This window comes from Benincasa hispida, chromosome 2 (assembly GCF_027475165.1).
Source record: "Benincasa hispida cultivar pf3 chromosome 2, pf3_genome.v1.1, whole genome shotgun sequence".
In the NCBI taxonomy this organism is placed as follows: Eukaryota; Viridiplantae; Streptophyta; class Magnoliopsida; order Cucurbitales; family Cucurbitaceae; genus Benincasa; species Benincasa hispida.
The window spans coordinates 28,121,408-28,147,203 of NC_143479.1; the positions used below are offsets into that span (position 1 = coordinate 28,121,408).

The 25,796-nt window shown below is 34.3% G+C and overlaps 1 protein-coding gene across 1 annotated transcript; it reads left to right on the plus strand.

Annotated features, from left to right (window-relative positions):
* The first annotated feature begins 4,945 nt into the window (after nucleotides 1–4,945).
* On the plus strand, nucleotides 4,946–8,103 carry LOC120071690 (indole-3-pyruvate monooxygenase YUCCA2). The gene is made up of 4 exons (XM_039024070.2): nucleotides 4,946–5,848; nucleotides 6,190–6,438; nucleotides 6,552–6,674; nucleotides 7,447–8,103. The coding sequence occupies exons 1-4, from the start codon at nucleotides 5,156–5,158 to the stop codon at nucleotides 7,615–7,617; spliced, it is 1,236 nt and encodes a 411-aa protein (XP_038879998.1). The 5' UTR covers nucleotides 4,946–5,155; the 3' UTR covers nucleotides 7,618–8,103.
* Nucleotides 8,104–25,796: the final 17,693 nt, after the last annotated feature.

Here is a 25,796-nt window from a genome sequence, read left to right on the forward strand (position 1 = left end):
TTGAGATACCTAGGGAAGTGGACTACCGAAGAATAGTAAAACCACTTTACCTATTCTTTAGCCTTAAGTAACTCCCCTCACTGATAGTACTAAATGACCAAGTCATGTTTCCTTAACCTTAGGAACTCTTAATTTGTTCCCCACTCCAAGCTTCCTCACTCCAAATTTCTCAGCATACCATACATTTGATTATTTTCCTTCTTTGAAATGACCTACGAAGTTTGGAGAAGAGATGAGGTCTCAACAATTCACGTCATCCACATAACGTTCTGCTAACACAGCCTCTGCATGCGTCTGCTCGCCAGCCACACTATCTGTTGTGCACACCTGTGCACCCATGCGTACGCTGCCTGGTGTGTGTGCTACCTAGCACCCGTGTGTAAGGGCGGATTTAATATGGGCTCGGGGGGGCTTGAGCCCTCCTTAACTTTATGCTCTTTAAATAATATATATACAAAAAACTGACAAAGTATCAAAATCACTAGTTAGTCTAGTAGTAAATCTGCCTCTCAGCCCCCTCTAGACCCAAGTTTAAGCCCCACTTATTACATATATTTTTACTAAATTATATAAAGTCCCCCATCAACAAAATTTCTGGATCCATGTGTGCTAGCTGCATGCGAGTGCCTTCCTAGCACCCACTCATTTTTTACGTCCGACCAGTTGTGTCAATGCCTATTGCACCCACCAACGCCTATCCCGACATGTCATGCGTCCACCCAGACCTGTTGGTGTTCGTGTCCCTTGTCGATGGCCCGCTCGGCTTAGCTGTGTGTCAAGGCATATTGTCGGTCATGCCACCCTATGGCTTGTGAAGGTGTCAGCCACCCACCGACTGCCTCTACCTCAGGTATATCGCGTCCTTGCCTTTTGTTTCCTTGGGGTGCCACCTCAAACACCACACTACTTGGCTCATGCAAGGCCCATTGAGCCTAGCTGCATGTCTCAACCTTATAGGGTTGTTTAAGGCGCTGAGATGATATAGGATGTGGGGAGTTCTGATGTCTCGGGAGTTCTAATATCTGTGTTTGGGTGTGCAAAGTTCTTATGTCTGAGTTGATATGTCTGTGTTTGGGTGTGCAAAGTTGTTATGTCTGAGTTCATATGTCTGTGTTTGGGTGTGCAGAGTGTTGGGAATGTCCTAGAACTCGCATTCGTGTTAAACATTCTATTTATCAATAAAATATTATTGAGTAACTTATTCAATAAAGTTGTTGATTTCGCATTCTATTATGAAAATCCAATAAACATATCCATAGCTATAGTGTGAATACTTTAACTTTATGTGGTGACATAAATAGGATCAAGTTAAAAGTATATAGCCTAAATGGTCTAATAAGTATATGGATGAAATTGGATATCTCATCCTGGTAACACGATTGGATGCGGTCCATTTTGTAAGTAGTACAAATAATGTGATCCACAAATCATTCATGTAGAGACATGTGAGTGGAGGCATCCTATGCAATGAGTTTGCATATAGACTGGACCACGAAAATAGTCACTTTTCTTTATAATGATCATTTACTGTTAAAATTGACTATTTCATTATTTAGTAACCTAGGTTAACTCAATTTTAATCTTGAGCTAGCTATGAACTCCTGTTTGTTCGAGATTATCCTTTGATCTGTATAGATGAAAGTAGTTCAACAGCACTGCTCAATAAGCCTTCCATTTTGAGGATAAGACCAGATGAATAGTTGGAGACATAGCCCTGCAAGATGGAATTCACTCCTACCCGATTTAGGATTAGCAGATAGGTTGTTCTCTTAAGTACTAATTCCAGGTCTTGAACAATCAGGGGCCGCCTTCTCTTGATAGAGAAATGACTTGATTCATAGGTATTATGAATCAAAATTGTTCATTAGAAGGTCAATAGGAACTTAAGAGATGTATTCATAGGGGTAAAATGGTGATTTTGACTAGCTATGATTACGAACAACCTGTGAATGATCGACTTACTGATCATGGTTATATCAAGTGGACATAATATATCTCCAGTGAGGGAAGTTCAACTATGGGCTTTAGTGGAGTGACCCATTAGTTAACGAATGGGGGTTAATTCGGTATAATGAGTTTAGCCAATTAATCTCTGATCGTTGGAGCCCATGATCTGTAGGTCCGCAAGGTCCCCCTACTAGCTCGTAAATGGATTAGCTTTAAAGTAACATGTTAAGATAATTTGAAACGTTCAAATTAGAATTAAACGGAATAGGAGAATTTATATTTAAATATAATTTAAATATATGAAGGTGGATTTGTGTAAAATTAATTTAATATTTGATATTAAATTAATTAGAATTAATTGAATTATTTAAATAATTATTTATAAAATTAATTTATGAAATTAATTTTACAAAACTAATAATATTTTCAATTTTAAAATCATATTGATTTTTTGAAATCATTTGGGTTTTTTTTGTGAAATTGAAAAAAATCACACAAAATGGAAAAATGAGTTTTTCCATTATCATCTTCAACTAGCTCACGCAAAACCCATTTCACATTTGCTTCAATAAATCCAAACATGAGCTGCATCTCATGCAGCCTTTTTCTTTACATGATAGTCTGCAATAAATAAAGAAGATTGAAGTAGAATTGAGGTATGCATTCAAAGGATTTTTACAGAAAAATTCGGGCTAAAGAATTGTTCTTCAAAGTGGGTTGTTGCAGTGAGCTTCACTCCAAGTTTCTTATTGTTCAAGCTATTCTTGAGTCCTTCAACTCATTCTAAAGCTCCAAGAGGATAGCAAGGAAGATCTTGAGGTGGTTCATAGCAAGTTTCGGAGAAGATAGCATCTGAGAATCAAGATCTTGAGGAGTTCTACAAAGATATGACTTCAAACTCTCTTATGTTAGATGAGCATGCTTTAGTTTCTGCCAAAATTAATGAATTAGAGTGTTTATTGATCCATGTTGCTTTCGCTGCATGCTGATAATCTCTTACACAGAGTTTTTATGTCTGAGTTTATATGTCTATGTTTGGGTGTACAGAGTTGTTATGTCGGTGCTATTTGGTTCAATTTTTGTACTCTATAATAATTTGTCTGTATGAACACTATTTCTTTTTAAATCTTATAATTCAATTATTGTATCCATCCTATTTGGAATAAGACATTGATTGCATTTTTTTATTCTTTTCAATCTCAAGATATGGTATACAGTTCAATTTTATATTAAAATAATTAAAAATGATTACATTGATAATTTATATTAAAATAATTAAAAATGATTACATTGATAATTTATATTAAAATAATTAAAAATGATTATATTAATTATTGAAATTTATTAAGTCTAAGTACTATATTTATATTTATTAATTAATTAAGCTATTTTTCTATTGTTCAATCTTCTAAAAATAAAAATCTCACACTTTTGCGAGGTAACTTAGGTAACATCAATATTAAGAAGCATGTAAACATTAAAAATAAATGAAGACAATGCAAATACTCATAAAAAAATTAAAAAATTAATAACACCAAAAAATGTCAAACATTCCGTGTAATATATCCATTGTATAAGTAACACACCAAAATTAATAACACCAAAAAATACAACTGAAATGGAATATAGGGGAATACAAAAAAAAAGTAACACACCAATCTCAAACTAATTGAATATTCCATATAGTTTGGGTTGCATAACAAAACAATAAAAAGAAGTTAGAAAAAATCTAGAAATACTTATAATGTAGGAAGAGAACTAGTTCGAATATAGAAGTACCTACGTTACTTCATGAAGTACAATATTGATGGAGTACACGGGTTACTAGATCAAAATACAATGAGGCATCCTATCATTCACCAAACAACCAAAAGTTAGAAACTTAATAATATGAAAATAACAAAACCAAACATTAGAAATTAGAGAAGGAGAAACCGAATTTAAACAATTCACCGGATTGACAAAATAAATTGATTGAGTCATTAATGAAGTGGTTGAATGGGTAGTGGAAATATGCAAGTAGAACAAAATCAGCAAACAATCAAAAAAGTTATTAATAAAATCAACAAACAATCAGAACAGTCATTACTAAAGTTAGTGGACAATTTAATAAATGAGGTAACTAATAATGCATAATATTGAAAACGTGCAAAATACACGAGTATGATCGAGTATGATCGAATATGTTCAAGCATGATCGAGTATGGTTGAGAGAAACGATGACATACAATACACAGAAGGAAAATGATGGTGAAAAATAAAACACGTTCCGAAAATGAGCCCACAAATAATTAAAATCGGTGAGATAGGATAATGAGCCTCTAAACACTGAGACGATATACCAACCCATGGTATATCATCTCATGTTGGCCCCCAAACAGCTCCTATGGGTCGTCTAACACCCCGACGCTTGAAGTATTGCATTCATTCAAAGAGATAGAAAGCTTAATATGTACAAGAAGAGCTAGAGAACAACTCAAGACAAAAGTGAAAGCAATAAAAAGTTAGAGAAAAGCCTTCCAGTTAAGCACCTTGAAGGTTTTGATCTTGATTTTATAGCCCTAACTGACATGTTTTCATTATGTTTCTCACAAATGTACATACTTGCGATAAAGTATCTTCTTTTCTTCTTTCTTTTTTTTTTTTTTTTTAATAAAAGACTTTTATAGTTGAAGTTTTTGAATTTTTTTGCTGTTATTTTTTTTTTATTCTTTTACCTCTAATATAGCACCAGTATTATAAATCTACCAATTATAATTTGTCACTAGATTTGATCCCCATAATTGTTCGGTGATGGTAATTACAAATATATTTTTACTCTTACATATTATTACATCGAACACTCCACCACCTCTACAACATTTATTCTTTTCCATGAAATCGTCTTTCAAATTCCTCCTCACATTTATTGTGCTCATAAAAACAACTAACATCCTACAAAATTACAACTTTGCCACTATCCAAAATTCCCCATATATCTCAAAAAAAAAAAAAAAAAGAAAAGAAAAGAAAAGAAAAGAAAAAAAGAAATCCCTACCATATTCTCCTCTTTCTTAAATAAAAACAACCTCCCCCCAATAACTCCAATGTTCATAGATCAAAATCCAACCTTTCTTTCATAAACTACAAAAGTATGCCAAAAAAACCCGCCAATATACTAAACAAATAACCCCTCTTATAAGTTGTACATCAGTTCCTCTATCCTTTAATGGACGATTATTGGAAAGAATTGCAAGGCAAAAGACTTCATGATCCGCTCATCCAAAACCAAGCCGACCCACGTAGTCAAATTTTTGTTCAAGGGCCTCTCATAGTCGGTGCCGGACCGTCGGGGCTAGCCACCGCCGCATGTTTAAAGCAAAAGGGTATTCAAAGTTTGATCCTTGAAAGAGCGGAATGCATAGCTTCATTATGGCAATTCAAGACTTATGATCGTCTCCGCTTGCATCTCCCAAAGCAATTTTGCCAACTCCCATTCATGCCTTTCCCTTCAAATTTCCCCACTTACCCAACAAAGCAACAATTTTTAAGCTATTTGAAAGCTTATGCTGATTATTTTAAGTTGGAACCCGTGTTTAATAGCACGGTTATAAGGGCAGAGCGGGATGAGCGATGTGGGTTTTGGAAAGTGAAATCAGTTAAAGACGAAAATAAGGTTATTGTTGAGTATTTTTGTAAGTGGTTGATCGTTGCAACTGGTGAAAATGCTGAACAGATTGTTCCTCAAATTGAAGGGTTGGAGATATTTGAAGGACCTGTCGTTCATACTAGCTCTTATAAAACGGGTGAAGTGTTTCATGGGAAGAAAGTTTTGGTTATTGGTTGTGGTAATTCTGGTATGGAAGTTTGTCTCGATTTATGTAACTTCAATGCGTCACCTCATCTCGTCATTCGTAATTCGGTAAGTTAATGAAAGAATTGTATTTCCCAATTGAACTATATTTAAGTTGATCAGTACGATAGAATAAACTCTTTTAAGAACACCCTATGCAAAAATACAAAATGGAGTTCGTGTATTATTTTCTATTATAGTTGTTTAGGGACAACGAACACTTTGATTATCTTTACAATGGTATAATATTATCCATTTTGGACATAAGTATCCTCATAATTTTTTTTTTGTTTCACAAAAAAGGTTCCATATTATTGGAAATAGTTATCCTAACTTTAAGTCTCTCTTATCTAGTGCTACGATGGTTATTAATCATTGAAAAAACTTTTTGACCTTTTTTTTTTATGCAGGTGCACATTTTACCTCATGAGATATTGGGAAGATCAACATTTGGATTGTCCATGTGCTTACTCAGATGGCTTCCTATGCCTATAGTGGATCAATTTCTTCTTCTTGTTTCACGTTTGATATTAGGAGATACAGCTAAATTGGGGCTTCATCGTCCAAAACTTGGCCCTTTAGAGCTCAAGAATCTCTCTGGCAAGACGCCTGTTTTAGATGTTGGCACTTTTGCAAAAATCAAATCCGGCAAAATTAAGGTAATTCGTTGCTTTCATTAATTCTCAATCAGATTCTCCTCTTGTTTTTTTCTCTACAATAATTCATATACGATATTTTAAATGTATTAATCAGATTTTTATTTGGTTTTTAGATTCGTCAAGGAGTTACAAGACTAACCCATCGTGCCGCCGAGTTCGTCGACGGCAGCGTCGAAAATTTTGATGCTGTCATTTTGGCCACTGGTTATAAAAGTAATGTGCCCTCTTGGCTAAAGGTGCATATCCCATTTCCTTTTTTTTTAGTTTAGTACTTTTCAATTAATTTCCTTAATTTCATCTCAAAACCATCGAAGAGAGTAATTCATGCGGTATAACATGGCCTTTTTTTTTAGTTCAAAAATCTTGGGTTGGACCTCAATTTTATACCAAATAATTATTTGGACTTTACGAGTAATAAGAGAAGTAACTTATGTATCTTAAACTGCGAAGGTCTCTAAATTTTCCAATATGTGACCCTCAACACTCCTTACCTAACAACAAATTCATTTTGTATCTAAACTCTCATATAACTACTCTTTTGTGACAATTAATCATTCCACTGGGTGAGGGACATGATGATAGTGCCAAGAATGTGTTGACCTAGTTAAGATATATATTCAGAGCACCTATTGATCCCTCTCTCTCTTTAGTTGCTTTGTTAGGAAAAAAAAATTAATCGAAAATGTCTTAATCAATTGAGTTATACTTAGATTAGTATTGCACATTTTGCATGTTAACGATTATGCTTCTTCTCTAATAATTGTTGGACATTAGTTGTGTATTAAATGATGAGATTTTTTTTTTTTTTTTTTTTTATTCAACATCCTCTACATAAGACAGTTGAACGAACTATGTTAAGTTTGACACTAAATATGATTTTTTTTCCATACATGGTAGAGAGACAGAGAGTTGCATGCTAAGTAATGATGATTGTGGAGATGCATGATTAAGTAATTATTATGATAATTAAAGTTAAAATAGGTGCATTATATTGATATATTTGGACAGGGAAGGCATATGTTTAATGAGAAAGATGGGATGCCAAGGAAGGAATTTCCAAATGGATGGAAAGGAGAAAATGGACTATATGCAGTTGGGTTCACAAAGAGAGGGTTACTTGGAGCTTCAATGGATGCTACAAGAATAGCTCAAGATATTGAACTTTGCTTGGAAAGCTGATGAAATTGCCTTTAATTTTAATGCTCCTTCACTCACTCTATTGTATTGCCTCAATCATCACTCCAAACCCACGATTAAAGCAACCCCTTTTTAGCTTACAATTACAAAAGTAATGCACTTTCATTCTTGCTTTTGTCACTTGTGGGGTTACAAAAAAACTCAAATTCATTGGAAAATATCTTTCAAGGGAAAAAAAATTGGTTTAGATGTCAGCTTTCCTAAGTGTTTCTTTGTTAGAGATTGAAGCTTTGAATAGTAGAAAAGATAGAGAAAGCACTAGAGCTTGCTAGTTGGTATGTTTCTATACTTCTATTTATATTGTTTATAATCATGTGGATATATAATATGTTGTAATTTAATTTGATTCTATTTACTACCATATGTAAATATATAGATATAAATGGGTGGGAGGGATTTGAGTTTGTGACTCTTCCATTTTGTATCATGTACAATTTCATACTAATTTACTTTTTCTTGCACTCTAAATCATATCAAATTCTAATCCCTTGTGTTAATACTTAACAAAAATATCTTAAAAGTCTATTTCATAAGTTCTCTTTATTGAATGATCATCATAATCATTTCTTATTCAATGAGACCATAGGTGACGTTGACGAACGTTTAAAGAGTCAGTTTAGAATTTTGAACAAATTAGAAGTGATGGTAGAACAACTCCAATAAATATGTATAATTGTCAAATACATTATTAATCATTAAATGGAATGACAGGGAGAGATTTGTGAATATGAACTAATTAAGATATATTTAAAGGGACCATTTGAAATATATATACATATACACCCATATACACACCACTAGTGACCTTGTTTTGTTGAAAGCAACAAGATAATAAAAAGGGTACCAAAAAGAAAGAGGGGAAGAAGGAAAAAAAGAAAATGTATTGGGACAAATGAACATAGAAAAGTTGCATGCCAGTCAGCAAGGGGGTCCCTTTGAATTTCTAGCTCTCCATTCTCTCAAAGAGATTATACCTTTAAAAAAAATATTATATATCTATAGTTTTATTTGATAGCTATAACATGACTTACATTAAATGTTGTACTCTTTTCTTTGAGAGCCTTATCACTTTCCCTTTTCTTCCCATCCTCATCAGTAACTCGGACCACTTTTCATTTTCTATAGCATTTACACAGTCTCTCCCACCACCATCTCCAAAAAAAAAAAAGAAAAAAAGAAAAAAAATCCATTCACTTTAAATACCTTTGATGCTTTGTGGCACGTCTCATATATTTGTCGTCAATTTTTATCTATCTCCAAAAAAGAATTTTGAACAATGAACAGATTGGCCAAAAAGAGATCAGGAAATGCACCTGAATATCTTAACTAGGTTGACACAAACATAACACCCTAATCACTTGGTCCAAACCCAAATGTGTTATGTCATTATAGAAAAGATGATACAACAGAGTCCAAAGATAAGAGAAGAGATGTAACTCAGGAAGGCTAGAGGAAAGCCTTCCAAACAAGGGCAATAGTTTGGGAGTCGTAATTGCAAAAGAGTATAGATGTTTTACACTAAAAAGCAGTCAGGTTTAATGAGTCTTCCCACACATGAGAAGAGGCTTTAATTTGATGTCATGTGGCACGTCTCATATATTCATCATCAATTTTCATCATCTAATTAATATGACTAATATTTTTTCAGTTAGAATTGTCATTAAAAAAAGCAGATGTACTGTTAAACAGAAAAGACAACTCATTTTTTTCGAACATTTGTACTATCTGTTAGGTTCGACTAACCTGTGTTCAAGTAATTAGTAGAAATTTAGATTAAGGAGTATTTGGAGTAAAAGAGGGTTATTAGATGTGGGGAATGGGGATGACAGAGACAGGAATAATGTAATAGAGAGAGAGGAATATGTGTTTGTATGTTTAGGGTTAGAGAAGATTTGGTGTTGGTGGGCTTTATTCCGACCGAATGGAAGGTGATGAGAACACAAATAGAATCTTTTTATTATTGGGTTCATAATAATTTATAGTCTTTCTCTTGGGTAATTCTCTATTGCAAGAGAGAGAGAAATAAAGAGAGAATATCAACATCAAAGAATCAAAGGGTTTGGAGTTGGAAAATCTAATTAGGGACCAGAAAAGTCCCTGCCCTACTAATTATTGTCTTTTGGTCCCTCAAAGATCCCATTTTTACCTATCTTGGACAACCCTTTCATCAATTCTACCTTCCACTCTCTGCCGACTCCCATCCTCTTTTTTCTTCTCTTTATCTTCCTAAGTTTTCACATATTTACTCGAGATTTTCTTAACAACTCTTTAATTTTTCCTTCTTTTAAGATTAAGTTTTACGTAGAACAACAGTAATTGACATGATTTTCTTCTCTAAACAAAATAAAGATCCGATTCACCATCTCACAGTTGTACTAAAATAGCTTCACTTAGCGCACGCAAACGAATTTTAGCCAATGACTGACTAAAGTTTTTTAATGAGAGCACTGATATGGAATTTCAAAAGTATATGAAAGTAGATTTTAAAAGTTTGCTTATGTTTTTTAAATTTGACTAAGTTTCAAGTTTTTTTTTAAAAAAAAAGAAAAGAAATGTGAAATTCTTTTTCCAAAAGTTATTAGATGATCAAAAACAGATTAGGAGTATACCCGGACATCTCAACTAAGTTGATTCATTCTTAGACTTTAGGATCCTCATCATACCATAGATCCAATAGTTGATTTTGTTCCCAAAAGAAAAATACAAGAAGAGAACTAGTGGAAAGCTCAAGAGGAGCTAAAGAAAGAACAAAAGAGAAACTATCATAAAGAGATGAAATTCTAAAATGGGTTGGATATCATAGGATAGAGGTTTGAACCTTTTTTTCCTTCCAAATTCCTTTACTTTTAGGTTGTTTTTTCTTTTTTTCTAATAAATGGCAAATAAAGTTTTCAAATCCTTTCATTTACAATTCAATGTTCTAGAAAAATGAAAGCATGATTGGGTAATAATTATGCCAACAACCTTTCTTGTTGAAAATTTTCTACTTCTAAATAAGGAACAATGAATTTGTTCTAAACTATTATTTTCTAGGGCATCAAATCAATGAGCTGACTTGTCAAATGGATTGAGTTGCATGAAATTATTTTAGGACTTAATTTGAGATGGAAGTCATCTTAATTATATACATAGATAAATACCATGTGATTTTAGTCTTATTATAAAGATCACAAAAATTCCAAAAACATGATTTTTGGTTATTATTGCACTCTCTTATAAAAACATATCATGTGAGAGTTAACTAAAGATCTGTTTATGAAAGATCCAATAAAATTTAGAATCACATGTTTTAAACTTGTAGGAGAAAAGGCCTTAATTAAAATTTGTTTTGATTTGACAAAACTATACTTTGAAATTCATCCACTATATTAGAACCACATGTAATATTTCCTTCAATCAATTTCAGCCAACCCATTTTGAGGGGCAAACTATTAATTTGTCTACCAATTGTCAACTGAAGAACCAAATTAAATGACATAAAAAAAACACATTTAAAATAAACAAACAGTATGTTAAGACAACCAGGGTGTTATATGGAAAAACCTCACACTACTATGGTAGAAATAAATAGAAAAATAATAAAAACATTAACAGAAAGAAATAAAACTAAGAAACAAAATAATTTACGTGGAAAATTCTAAACTCAGAAAAAATCCATTATCTACAAAAAAAAAAAAAAAATCACTATATAAAAAATTGTTATAATCACACTTAATAATTCTTTCCTCGATTCCTACTCTCAAAGCTTTTATATATACTATTCACACCCTTTAATCGCAAAGGATACAAACCGGAATTTAATTAAAATTAACACACCTACATTTAAAGTGTTTCTAACGGGGACAATTTCAAATATAAGATATGAATTTCTTTTATACTGTTTAGAGTCTATCGTTTTCTTGAACTTGTGTCATGATAAAGCAATTCTAATATTTTGCCAAAAATTCAATATATCTAAATTGTTATGACATTATTTTCATGTGTTACTCGGAAGTAATTTCTTTATATGCCTCATTAGTACATGACATTTCTGATATTTTGTGTAGGATTAATTTGTTCATAAAGGGTGAACAAATTAATAAGAAATTATAGTGATGGATGGTATAAGTGTAACTAACTATGTGTCATCAAATTTGTCACATGAAATTATATTAAACTGCAAATATGTCAAAAAAATCATATAATTCTAATTTATCATAGTTTACCACTTGTGTATCATTGAAAAAATATTTTGTCCTATGATATAAAGTAGTATATTATTGATATACCATGTTTATATCATTGGTAAAGCATATCACTAAATATTTCACATCTATTACTGTTATTCTCAAGTTACGTTTTTACATTTGTGCTATTTTTGCCAAATAATTTATTGAAAATCTTCCCACCAGATGATCAATGTGTAGAACTTTTGGCAACATATTAGAAAAAGGAAATTTCTCAATGAAGTTATAAATGAGCTCCGAATATTATGGAAGGAGAAATGTGTCTTTCATTTTAAATTGTCCTAATTAAAAACATTGGAGAAGCGTGTGAGTGGTACAAAACTTTAAGAGTTGTTTTTTTTCTTTTTTAATTAGGATCGGATAAAGAAACTTATGTGATTGTAATCATATATAGTGGGGTCTCTTTATGGTATGCCGTCATTTTTCTCTTATTTTGGAGTTTTTTTTTTATAAATTCTTGTGTTTTTTTTTTAATATCATTGTTATTCTTTTCTCGTCTTATTTTTAAAATAAGATGTTGTTCCCCTCTACATTTAGTATTATGACTTTAAGTTTGTGGTTTCATAATTTCTTAGTATAGTACAAGTTATATGGTGGCAGCATTGTCTTAACTTCTACATTATAATTTTTCTTTTTTGAAAACGTGTTATAGTACAATGAATAGTATATGTTAATCATTCACTATTTGCAGCTTCACTGGTAATTAAAAAAAATAAAAAAATAGATATGTCAAACTTTATAGTACCATGAAGTTTGTGTTTTAAACTTTCTTCAAACGTATTCATCCATTACTATCCGTTCTTACTTTATTACTCTCAATCTAAGGCGTCTACACCGATGGAGGACTGAGAATATATTCATGGAGAGAGTATATTCTAACCAAATTACCAAATTCTCCTTGGAAACATTAGATGACGAACATAATTCAACAAGAGCATTACTTAATCAATTATAATATGGAATTACTATGACATGCACTCACCAAACTGGATCTTTCACAAAAGAAGCATAGTGAAAGGAAAAAAAAAAAGGAATAAAAAAGAGTTGGAAGGCTGGTTGGAGAAAAGAGGGGTTGAATATGATTAACTCTCTCACTTGGTGTGTAGGAGACCATCGAATGTATGGACCATATGGCACGTGGGAAGTTTCAGTTCTGACTTGTTACGTTAGGAAAACTATTTTGCTGCATTTTAAGCTATATCATATCTTTATATACCGTCGAAGTTTTCACATTAGAAAAATTAAGAGATCTCTAATCTTAATAAAACAAATGAGCTACTCCTCTCGATGTTTACTAGTTTGAGATGAAACTCCATAATCAGCAGTTCAAATGTAATATCACTTCAATAAAAGTAGGCTTCCATAACTCTAGGGTGCGTGGTTTAACATTTTAAGTTTTTAATTTTGAAAATAAGTCATTTTTAAAAAAATTTATATATTTGACAACCATTTAAAAATAACTTATGAACCATCAATTTTTGTCAAAAGAATTTAAATAAAAAATTTCTTTAAAAAAATAATTTTTTTTCTTTAACCAATCTAAACAAGCCCTAAGAAACTATCATAACCATATTTCTAAACCAATTTTTCAATCCTTAAATCAACCGTCAAAGAAAGTGCACTAGTGACACATCTATATAGAGACTCTAAAGAAATATCATTGATTGATGCACTGAAAACATTCATATAAGTCAAAAGTCAAAATCCAAAATTTCTCCTTTTTTTTTTCCTCCAAAAGCATTTCTTTTGTTTTCAATTTAGCGGCTCTAATGACGGTTAATTCTAGTCATAAATTAGAGACACAAAAAAACATATCATAATAGTAAAAAAAACAAATTAAAAATCCATTTTTTTATCAAAATCGCACTTTTTTCGTTTTTTTACATTTAAATGACTTATTTATAGTCATAAATTCAAAAACAATGACTGTTTTTTCTACTTGATCCTTGGTAAATTTTATTTTCTTGTGTCATGAAAAACCTAATTATTGTAGTGTTTATGATTTTTTTTAAAATAATGTTTATATTTGAATAGACTACACAAAGATTAACGCGATATATTGTTGTTAGAAATACATTACATGACAAAGCCTATGGAGAGCACACCACCCTGCATGCGGCTTTGCCTACTTACACATGGAGCTCATGCTGCTCTCTTCAATTTTGGACCATTCCTATATCCCTCTTAAGGATTTAATTTTCAAGTGGTCCTTTTTCTTATTATTTTCTTATTATTTTCTTAATTATTAAATGTAGTGAACCATCTTATTGGTATTCTATATTTTTCACAGTGGACCATTTGCCATAAGTTAAAGGACGCTATGTTTAACCACTATGGTGTAACTTCACACCCACATCCCACACCCCCCATAATAATCTAACCTTTGTACGGAATTTCACCATTAATTTTTATTCCCCACACACACCTCACCATGTATAAATTTTTGCTATCATTAGAGGTATGAATAATCATAAAACTACTTTCAATTACTCCTACCCTAGTAGTAGTTGTTTAGAATACCATTACAATGTGAGATGTCACTTAATAGTCTATTGGATACATATTCCAAATACTTTTCTATTTGCATTTTTTCTCTCCCATAAATCTAACCACTACGAGAATTTTGGGTTTTAATGTCGATTGAAAAGAATAAAATCGGATGTACAATGTTGGTTTCATTTTTTTTTTTAAATCAGATCTTTAATGTCGGTTTTCTTCACTCTCCCCCTATTTTATCTTTCCTCTCATTCTCAAACTTCCCTCTTCAGACCCTTTTCTTTCTTACTTCTCTCTTCCAAACCCTTGCCATTTGTCCGTCGATCGTGGGTGAAGAGTCTGTCGTGGTGTAGATCTGGCTTCCGTACAGGTCTGTTCGTCGTGCAACCCGCACCACCGCACCCAGTCGCCCGTGCTCGTTCTGTCGAAGCGCCATAGCCAACCCGAATCTGATCGTGGGTGAAGCTCATTCTATCGAAGCGCCACAGCCCGGTCTGCAACTCCCTCTTCAGTTATTTTTCTGTGTCTTATACCCTCGATTTGATAAATAAGCACCCAAACTTGATACGCTAATCATGTGTCTCCAGATCTGAAGTTCATATTCCCACGTGGTGTGTGCCGCCCTTCGTCGTTCAATTTTCCCTCGCTACGTGTCTCCAGATCTGTCGTCGTTCGTCTTTGTCCACCGCGCTCGCATCCAGATAAGTATGCTCTTCTTCTCTTTCCTCTCTTAAACTCACAACAATTTTTGTTCTTATGTTTACGCCTCTCAACTGTTTATGTAAATGTCTCAATGAAAGCTAGCTGCTGTTTCACTCCAATATGTTTCTCTGCTTCTAGATTTAGGCCTTTTTATGTATCTATGGTCTTTGAAATTCGATTTGATTAATGATTTTGTTGTATATGATACATTTGTTGAAGTATTGGCAAGAGGCATTGCCAAAAGTTGCTCATGCGTTAGGTATGTGTGAGCAAGAGCAGTGAAAGCGAAATGTTGAGCGCAAGGTGCTGGGTAGACGATCGTGTAGCAAATGAGCAATGCTACACGATGAGGTAGACGATCGTCTAATAAGTGAGCAGCGTTACACGATGAGGTAGGCGATCGTGTAGGCGGACGTTGGACGATCATGTAGCAATGCAAGGAGCTAAACGATGAGGTGGATGATCGTATAGCAGATGCGCGGAGCTAAGCGATGCGTTAGACGATCATGTAGATATGCACGTGGTGTTAAACGATGAGGAGTGACAGGCTAGACGATCGGGTTATACGATAGGCAAAATACTACACGATCAGTATAAGCTCTAGACGATAAGCGTAAAAGCTGGACGATAGCGCTAGATGATAGCACTAAACGATAGCATTGAGTGTTAAAGCGATGCGTAGGTGCTAAGTGATAGACTACACGATGGCACTACACGATGGGTATGAGCACTAGACGATAGTCGTGCTGCGCTAGACGATGAACAGATTCACTACACGATAAGCGGAATGCTAAGTGATAGGTGATGACGTTAAGCGATAGGCGGATGAGTTAGACGATAAGGCGTCAGCGCTAAACGATGGAGGTAAACGATGGGCGCAGTAGCTAAACGATAGCCTATGCACAAGATCGTTGAGAGCAAGATCGTTTACTAAACGATTGAGTTACACGATGGGCCGCTGGAGCTAAGCGATAGATGCAGGAACTAAACGATTGATTGGCTTGAGAACATGTGCATTATGCTAATTAAATACTCTAAAAGAATATTTGACTCACAGTTTTAATAAGTTTTAGTTGATAAGTCGAACTTCATCGTTATGCTGCCGAAAATTTTCCATCATCTTCGTATCTCATATCTAGGTAACCAAAAAAGAAGATTCTCTCATTTATTCAACTATTGAGTTTTCTTGTTTTGCAAGTGCAACAAAGGAGTAAAGATTTGGTATCGCAACCTTTTTATGTTTTTTCTTGAGGAACTCTAGTAAAGAATTTTGCCTTGAATGTACCATTTATACACATTCCCAATAAACACGATTAGTTGAATATGAATTCTGATCACATTTTCACTTTCAATCTTTTGTCTTAAACCTTTTTTGTTTGTGATCATTTAAACAACAGTGGTCAGACAAAGATGCCTATAACCAGACACTCTGAAGCTTGGGGGGTCTGTTCAAGAAGAATTTTGAAGGGATCCATACTTACCAAGTGGAAAGGGACAGTAAACTCATAATGTTTGTAAAATTATGATGTTTGTATTACTTGTAATTTGTGTTTTCAAGGGCTGAATTATTGTACGGCCTTTTAAATTATAATTTTATAGCAGAATTTATGGATTAAATGTAATAGATTTGCAATCCATACATAAATAATATGTCATAGCCACAGTGTTCGATGATGATGTATCATGTTATACTTTTTGATCGAAAAAATGGATTCGACAATGGAATTTTAAAAAACGGACAATAATTGATAAAACGGATAGATTCTAGACTTCAATGTCAGTCTAAAGGGCTTCATTTGATTCTTGGACTTCAGATGCAATTGACATTAAAGCCCGAATTTCTTCTAGTGAACATTGTAGCAGTTTTATTGAATTTATTATATGACGCTTCGAACGACCTAAGTTGCATTCATATTTGTCATTTTGTATATTATTTACAATTTTGACCCTAAGGTTTAGAGAAGTGCGTTATATAAACTCTTTGTAACCCTAAAGGCACCTTTGATATGTAATCTAAATTATTCTCTCTAATTATAAGCTGCTCTCTCCCTCTTGTAATGGACGTAACTAACACACTATTAATGAAATATGTAAATCTTTTTGCCAATTCTCTACCATTTACGCTTTTTTTTTTTTTTTTTTTGTGTGTATTCAAATTCAAATCCAATCGATTATTACGAGAAAGCTACAAGGGGGGTTGGGTGTATAGAGAGGAATGGATGATAATGAAGCCTTTTCATATGAAGAGAAGGTGAAAAGGGCAAGACATGTAGGCGTGTGAGAAAGAAGACGACAAATCTTTGAGAAGCATTACACACACATTAGAGGGCATATGAGATATATACAACACACTAGGAGAGGGTAATGACTAATGAAAGTGGCACTACAAAACTTTTCCCTTTCACAATTTCTCCTGAGCCAAACAAGACATAAACCACTAAATGTTCAAAAACTATGTACATTTATTTAATTTTTGCAACTTGTCTTCTCTCTTCAATCATTTCTCCCATCCATTCCTTCAAATTATTTAATTTATATATGTCCTTTGATCCTTCACTTTCTCTTTTGGCCAACAAGAAATAAAAATCTTCATCTCTCTCTATCTCATTTTGAAAATGGAGGGGGGTGGTTCACACTCATCATTCTATTAATAACATGTTAAGAAAAGTACTCCATTAATAATATAGATATATTATTGGAAATGGGGAGATGGAAAAAAAAGGGATGGATATGTCTTATTCCTCAGAGAGGAGGCGGCCCTTGTTTGGATAGTTGTGAAATTTGGTCAAAAACGTTGTCATTTTAATGGCCACCCAACTCATAGAAGGAGAGAAGAATCTTTCAGTGCAATATAATTAAATAACCACACACTACACACACCTTCCCTTCTACCATTTTTTTTCCCTTTGAAATCATTTCTATAGGTTCTTTGTCTGAATTGGAGAGGGAAGATAACAAAGAAACCGACCATGATTAGTTGTAGCTTAAATTGTACTTAATTACATGCTTTCTTAATTTTATATAGTAAAAATAAAATTTTAAAAAAGACAATTTTTTTATAAAAAAAAAAATTACTACATGACACACTTTGATTGGATGTTGTTTGAGCTACACAAAAGATAGTTTCTCCCAAATTTTTTATAACAAATTATGGTATATAAAAGAGAAGTTTTTTTAATGAGATGGTTGGTAGTTGTAAATAAATAATAGGTGCATATAGATTCAAAAATCTTTGTGTGGCATCCTCATAATTACTTGAGCAATACTTGGATGGACCTCTCTTTATGTATCACATTCTCATCAAATCTTCAAAGAATTAAATATTTCAAAAAAGAAAATAAGAAAATTTTATCATATGACAAACTATGATTTGGTGGTATGCACAAGAAAAAGTGCAGTCTGGAATGCACTTAAGTATTTTATTATTATTATTTTTAACTAGTGGATTCATAAATTCAAGGTATGTCGTTTCAAAGTGAGCTAACAAGTGTAAATAGAAAAAAAGATTTTATTCACTCTATCTAATTAATAGAAGATTACATCCCCTATATATAATGGGCTCATTACTAGCAAATTATTGTTGCATTTCTAATAGAATAACAAAAAGTATAACAAAATATATAAATAACTTAATATCTCCCCTCAAAGTTAGAGTGTGAATATCGAAAACTCCTAACTTGGACATAAAAGATATCAAAACAGAGGAAGATAAAGCTTTTGTAAACATGTCAGCAAACTGAGAATGTGAGCGAATAGGAAGAAGACGAAGAAAACCATCAACAATCTTGTCACGAACGAAATGACAATCGATCTCCATGTGTTTGGTCCTCTTATAGAATATTGGATTAAAAGCTATAGTAATTGCAGCTTGATTATCATAATACACAAGAGCAAGCGAAGAGCAATCAATTCTCAAATCATGAAGAAGCTGCCTAGTCCAAATTAGTTCACTAGTAATAGAGGCCAAAGCACAATATTCCACTTTTGCATACGAACAAGAGAGTAGTTTGTTTCTTGGACTTCAAAGATATTAAAAAGTCACCAATGAAGACACAAAAACTAGTAACATATCACCTTGTATCTGGGGAAGCACCCTAATAAGCATCAAAAAAGGCTTTCAGCTGAAAGAGAGTACAAGATTTCAACAATATTCATTGGCCAGGTGCCTGTTTCAGATATCTAAGCAAATGATAGACTGCATTCAAATGTGAAGATGTTGGTTGCTGCAAAAATTGGCTAAGGCGTTGGATCGAAAAGAAGATATCTGTCCTGGATATTTGAAGATATAAAACCCTACCAATTAACTTCTATAACAAGTAGCATCATCGGGCAAAAATGGAGTACCTTCAGTTTTGGACAACTTTATATTAGGATCCATGGGAGAAATAACTGGCTTCGAGTCAAGAAAATTAATGTCTTCTAATATCTGGAGACAATACATCCTTTGAGACAAAAATAAACCTTATTGAGACCTTGATAATTCGAGGCCAAGGAAATATTTAGCAGTTCCCAAGTCTTTCATCATGAAATGAGAATGCAACATGCATTTAACAGAATTCATTTCATATGTAGATGGTCCAATCAATAATATATCGTCAACATAGACTAATAGGCAATAAAAGAGTTTCCAGTACCTCAAGTAAAAGAGAAGTAGTCTGATTTCGACTAGATAAACCCATGTGACAGCAATGCACTTGAAAATTTAGTAAACCATTGACGTGAAACCTGTTTTAAACCATATATGGACTTATTCAACCTACAAACCAATTCCTCCTTCTTACTAGCAACAACAGAAGTGTGATAACCCAATGGTAAAGATACACATACTTCTTCAAATAATTCATCATTCAAGAATGCATTATTTACGTCCATATGAGCTAATTGTCAGTTAAAAGAAGTACAAGAGTAAAGAATACCTTCACAATAAAAATTTTGACCGCAGAAGAAAAGGTGTAAAAAAAGTCAACCCCTTCTTGTTGGTTGTATCCTTTTACCACAAGACGAGCCTTATAGGGATCAATAGTTCCATCCGGTTTATATTTAAATCGATAAACCCACTTCGGCCAATAACATGATGTTTTTCAAGAATTGATACAACTGCAAATGTCATTGTACGTTCCATGGCCGCAAGTTCCTCGGCCATAGCATGATTCCAATGATTAAATTTTGCAGCTTGATGATAATATGAAGGTTCATAAATTGTAGACATATTAAGTATAAAATATTTTTGAGAGTCAGAATAATGATCATAGGAAATATTTTTGCTAAAGAAAAAAATGAGCTGATGAAGACAGTGGGATGTTAGCAATCAAATTGCAGTGAAAATCCTTACGATAAGAAGTGGATTGACGCTGCCTATTTGATTTTCCGGGAACAACAACTGTAGAGGTATTATCATGAACCAAGCCATCAGAAACTTGATATGTGGGTTGAACATCAACTGTCGATTCATCAACTGGATACTTAGAATTATCCAAAAACAGCATTTTGATCTGAAACAATAGGTAAAGAAATAGCAGATGGATGGTTCATATTCTGATCAGCAGAGAAAGGCACACCATTTTGTGAATTGTCTTGCATGGATAAGTCTTCTAAAATAGGACAAGGAATAACATACTGATTTAAGAAATCCGAAGAAGATGACAATATGTCCTGCTGTGAAGAATGAAATGGGAAGAGATCTTCAATGAAATGGACATCAAATGATATAATGAACTATTGTTTTGTAATATCATACAATTTATAACCCTTAATACTAGTAGGATATTCTATGAAAACACACAGATTAACACAAGGATCAAACTTTGTATGATATATAGACAGTATAGAAGCATATGCAAGATACCCAAAAGTATGTAAAACTGAGTAATCAACTTCCTTTTCAAATAAAATATTGTAAGGGAACTTATCTGATAATAATGACATAAGAGTTCTATTGATCAAATACTACAGAAAGAATTCATTCACCCCAAAAAATTATAGAAACACAAAACTAAAACATAAGTGCACGAGCCACATTTAGGAGGTGTTGATGTTTTTGTTCGACAACTGTGTTGTGGAGTAGCTAAACAAGAAAACTGATGAATAGCATTGGAATCGAATCCCGAGCAAAAGTGTGTGAAGTCTTGCATCTCGTTAATCGATTTTTGAAGAAACAAAAATAGTATTCTAAAACAAAATATAGAAGGATAAACACATTATAGGCATGCTTTAGATGAAGGAAAATAAGAAGGAAGAACCATTCTTACCTTTGATAATTCTCGAGCTCTTAGAACGATCCCACGATCTCGAACACGAACGTCTCCTCGAACAATATTGAATACGACCATGAGAATAACCATCCCTCCCTGGAAGTTGACAATGGTTCGCAGTGCCATCAATCTTCACAATGGTTCGCAGTGCCGCACCATACGTCTTGAGATCCAAGGCATGCACCATCCCTTGCAACCCGCTTCTCAGGCCCTGGATAAATCTCTCGGTCCTCGCTGCCTCGGTGGCCACTAACTCAGGAGAAAACTGAGACAGTTTATCGAACTCTTGCTCATATTCCTCCACTGACATAACGCCCTGCTTCAAGTTCAAGAATTCTACCTGCTTATTATATCGGGTGTTGGCCGAAAAGTACTTCTCATAAAAAGTTCCTTGAACTGTTCCCAGGTTGCAAGGTCACCTCCAATATCGATCATCTTTTCTGCCGAACGCCACTAGATTGCCGCATTACCAGTCAGCATGAAGACTGCGCATTGCATTTGTGCTCTTCCGGGCACCTCATAAAACAAAAAATTGTCTCGATGGATGACAACTACATTTTTGCCTTTGTGAGGTCCCCTAACGATCCATCAAAGGGGTGAGGGTCATACTTTTGGAAATCCCTTAAATGTTTGGCCTCGAGAGACAGGCCCTGCGTGTCCTTGTCCTGTGGACGGGTTTCTCGTAACGGCTCAGGTGGCACCGGTTCCTCCTGAGCCTAAGTTTGGACAGGCTGTCCTGCCATCGTGCTACGGATCAGCTTCTGCAGTTTCCCTATTAGAGCGGTTGCAACAGCTTCACTAATTCGGGCTTCCATTGCCTTTTCATCCACTTGGGTCATAGGCAAAATTGGCGTCGACGGAGCAGTTTGACTACTCCCCTCTCTCTCTGCTTGTATTTCTTTTCTAACTGTTTTCCTTGTTCTACATTTAGGTGCCATGTTCTATCATAAATTCGTACGTTAACTAACTATTTCTGGGCCTTTCTCAGACATCGTGCATTTAAAACACTACATCATTGTTCTCACATATGCATTGAAACTTTCATTAGTAGAATGTACCTGGCGATGACGAGGAATCCGTTACTGGCCACAGGGACTATCTAGACTTACGTAGTAAGTCAGTTTATAGAACCCAAAACATGGGCTCTGATACACACTGTAACGACCCGACCCCCTAGGACTTAGGTAAGGCTGTTACTAAAATAAATGCATGCACATAATTTAAAACGACGCTCAGTTTGTTTGAAATAATTGCTACTTAAACAAGAGAAGTTCAACAGACATTTATTGCAATTATTAAAACAATAATAGGGTACCCAAATTATTAAATACTAACAAAAGTATATAAAAGAGATAATCCTTAGAAATAAATTTCAAACAGTAAAACTAAATATTAAGGGAAAAATAAGGACTCAAATTTTAAGATGCGGAAGCGAAAAAGTCTAGTCCCAGTGACACAATCACGAATTCCGCTGGCGGGTACATTTTTACCTTTTTCTAAAACATCAACATAAGAAAGAATGAGTATGAAATATTCAGTAAGTAACCCCACCACTAGAGTCAGGCTAGGCATCTATGTCCTCTAGATACCCGCATATGGCACATATGGAACAAACAAGAGACTGTGTCCTATTCTATTATAGTTAAGTATGCCCACAAAACTGGTGAATCCCGAAGGAAACACAAACTGGTGAATCCCGAAGGAAACAAAAACTGGTGAATCCCGAAGAAAACACAAAACTGGTGAATTCCGAATGAAACACAAAACTGGTGAATCCCGAAGGAAACACAAACTAGTGAGCATCTAACTAATCAATGAGGATATTCACACAGTCTCAACGTTCTAAGAATCAACATTGTACAATTCTAAAACATACATGAAAATCCTTGGTACTATGGCTCCATCACATAGACATGATTATTAACAACATATTATACCACATTCATGTCTACCTTACATCATAATTCCATAACATGCAAGTATGCCTCAACACCAGCAGATCAGACATTGACATATGAAAGCACATACTATCACATACTAACGATCAAGTACTTAGGTGTGTATGTAAACACATCAGAACTCGTGCCAGAACATACTTTGATTCAAGTCATACTATCAACCAACATGCTAACATTTACCATAACATACACTCATCACGCTAGCATACAACTAATGTCTAACCTGTGGGCAGTTCCAGTGGTAAGATTACTTACCTTAATCGAAATTCCACAGATAAACTCCCAACCAAACGATGATCGCGGTTTGAAGTAACGACCCTAACATACGAATACAACCATTAAATTTCAGTCCAATAATAAGTGCGACACCTCAGATTCAAAACCACAATACCCAAAAGCTTACCCAAAGAACTTGATCAACAACCACTCCAAAATCTCCTTCTAACAGATTTTAAATTCCAATGGACGAAAACTTGAAACCTTAATGATACAAGGGTTAAGTCAAACTTAATTCAGTAATCAAAGCGTGCCCACAAACCAACAATAAGGACCATAACTCTTATCAAAACTCTTGTCGAACGATCTTGAATCTGCTGGACAGTCGCTGTTGTAATTTTCCAAGCTCAAATCTAAAATCAAGATAATGCGACTAATTTAATCTTTAATCCAACTTAGTGGGCATTCAAAATCTTTCAAGAAACCCAACCAAAAAATAGATCGTACCAAAATCTAAGAGTCCGACGAAGACCCACGTAACAGAAGATAGGCAGCGCGGCGATGGACGGTGGAGAAACCGGCTGGAGGCAACAGCGGCTCAAGCTGCTGGGAGGCAGCGACGGTGTGCGGCCATTAGGGGCTGAAGTGGCGGCAGCGATTCAGACCAGCTGGGCGAGATCGACACGATGGGCGCTGGTCAAAAGCTGGAGCGGCGGCGGCGCGGCGAGTCTGGCTCGTGTGGTGAAGGGATGTAATGAGGAAGGCGCGACGGATCTGGGCAGTGAGGGAGGGCTCGGTTCGTGAAGGCGGGAGGAAAAATTCTAGAGAAGGGGAAGCCGTGCGTAATGAGGAAGATGGGGTTTTCTTTTTATTTTAAAATAATAATAATAATAATAAAGGAAAATAGTATAATCATAATTAAATCATTTCCTTATTCCACTTTATACTATTTAATTTTTTCCCTTTTCCAAAGAAAATTAATTCCTGCCATTAATTTTCAACTTGAATTTCAAAACTAAATAATTTTCACGCTAACACTTAAATTCTCACACTTATACTTCAAATCCAAAATTCCAAACATGCCCTCCAACCAAGGACAATTACTGAATTTCCAACTAATAAAGTTACTAAAAATTACATTATTATTAAATAAAATAAAATAAAATGCGGGATGTTACAAGCCGCAACTAACTGCCTAAGAGGGTGAGTAGTAGAACACACTAAAGCAAAGTAAGCTTTGTTCCTAGAGATAGGCACAATCTTATGCTCGACGCAACCATGCATTATAGAGATATAGGCATGCGACTGGCTACCGAGAGTTATGCAATGCGTTAGTTTGACGAGCTGGGATTACTTGGGCGACCTAACATAATGAATATTATTATGCGTTGACAACTGCTGCATATTTACCAATTCTCATAGTTAAACTTCCATTGCTCAAGCTGTTTAGTTAGGAGTAGGAGTAATGCATAATCCTTTAACTTTTGTCTTTTTACTTTTATTCATCGCCTCCAACGCATTACTTCACAAACAATATTGAGTTACAAGTCCCTGTGTTCGACCTCAGATCACCCTGAGAAACTTGCATTCTCGTTATACTTGGCAAGAAAGTGAGAAAACTTGTGACAGGAACACATGGTCATCGCATGCATGCTTAAACGCATATTGTATATTTTTTAGTCCAACGCATGACTATCGACGCATGGAGATCAATGCATACATAAGATGCATATTCACTTTTCTTTCTCCTTTTCCAACCAACAATAGTCCTTTCAAGTATAGAATGGTTCAAATGATTCTGAAGCATACTCATAAGTGCATTGTACTGATCAATATTAAGACTAGCAAAGAAATCTAATTGATTTGTGCTGGCATAATTTACTTTAGCATGTTTTTCTTGATCAGTAGAATTAATAGGAGTGGAAGTTTGACCTTTTGAATGGGCGTTATTTGAAGAAGATGAAAAATTACCAATGTGATACCTAGGGAGATATCCATGTAATTTGTAGCAACGGTCAATAACATGGCCGTGAATATTGCAATTACTACAAATTGGACGTCCATCTTTCTTCGTCGATCGATCGTGATTACCTTTTCGAGTATCAGTAAGTGCTAAGAGAACAATTGTTTCAATTAAATGAACTTGGTCTACTGAACGTTGACGTTCTCCCTGAATAATAAGGAAGAAAACTTTTTCGATCGATGGAATGGGATCCATAAGGAGAATCTGAATGCTAATGGTTGCATACGACTCGTTGAGATCCATTAAAAAATCATCACAAATTCAAAAATGAGATAATCAATCAAAGTCT

What these genes read in the sequence shown, in the direction of transcription:
- LOC120071690 (XM_039024070.2), top strand. Translation starts at nt 5,156, where the DNA reads ATGGACGATTATTGGAAAGAATTGCAAGGCAAAAGACTTCATGATCCG. An exon ending in ATCTCGTCATTCGTAATTCG is followed by an intron (nt 5,849 to 6,189) that starts GTAAGTTAATGA and finishes TTTTTTATGCAG; the next exon opens with GTGCACATTTTACCTCATGA. An exon ending in ATGTGCCCTCTTGGCTAAAG is followed by an intron (nt 6,675 to 7,446) that starts GTGCATATCCCA and finishes ATATTTGGACAG; the next exon opens with GGAAGGCATATGTTTAATGA.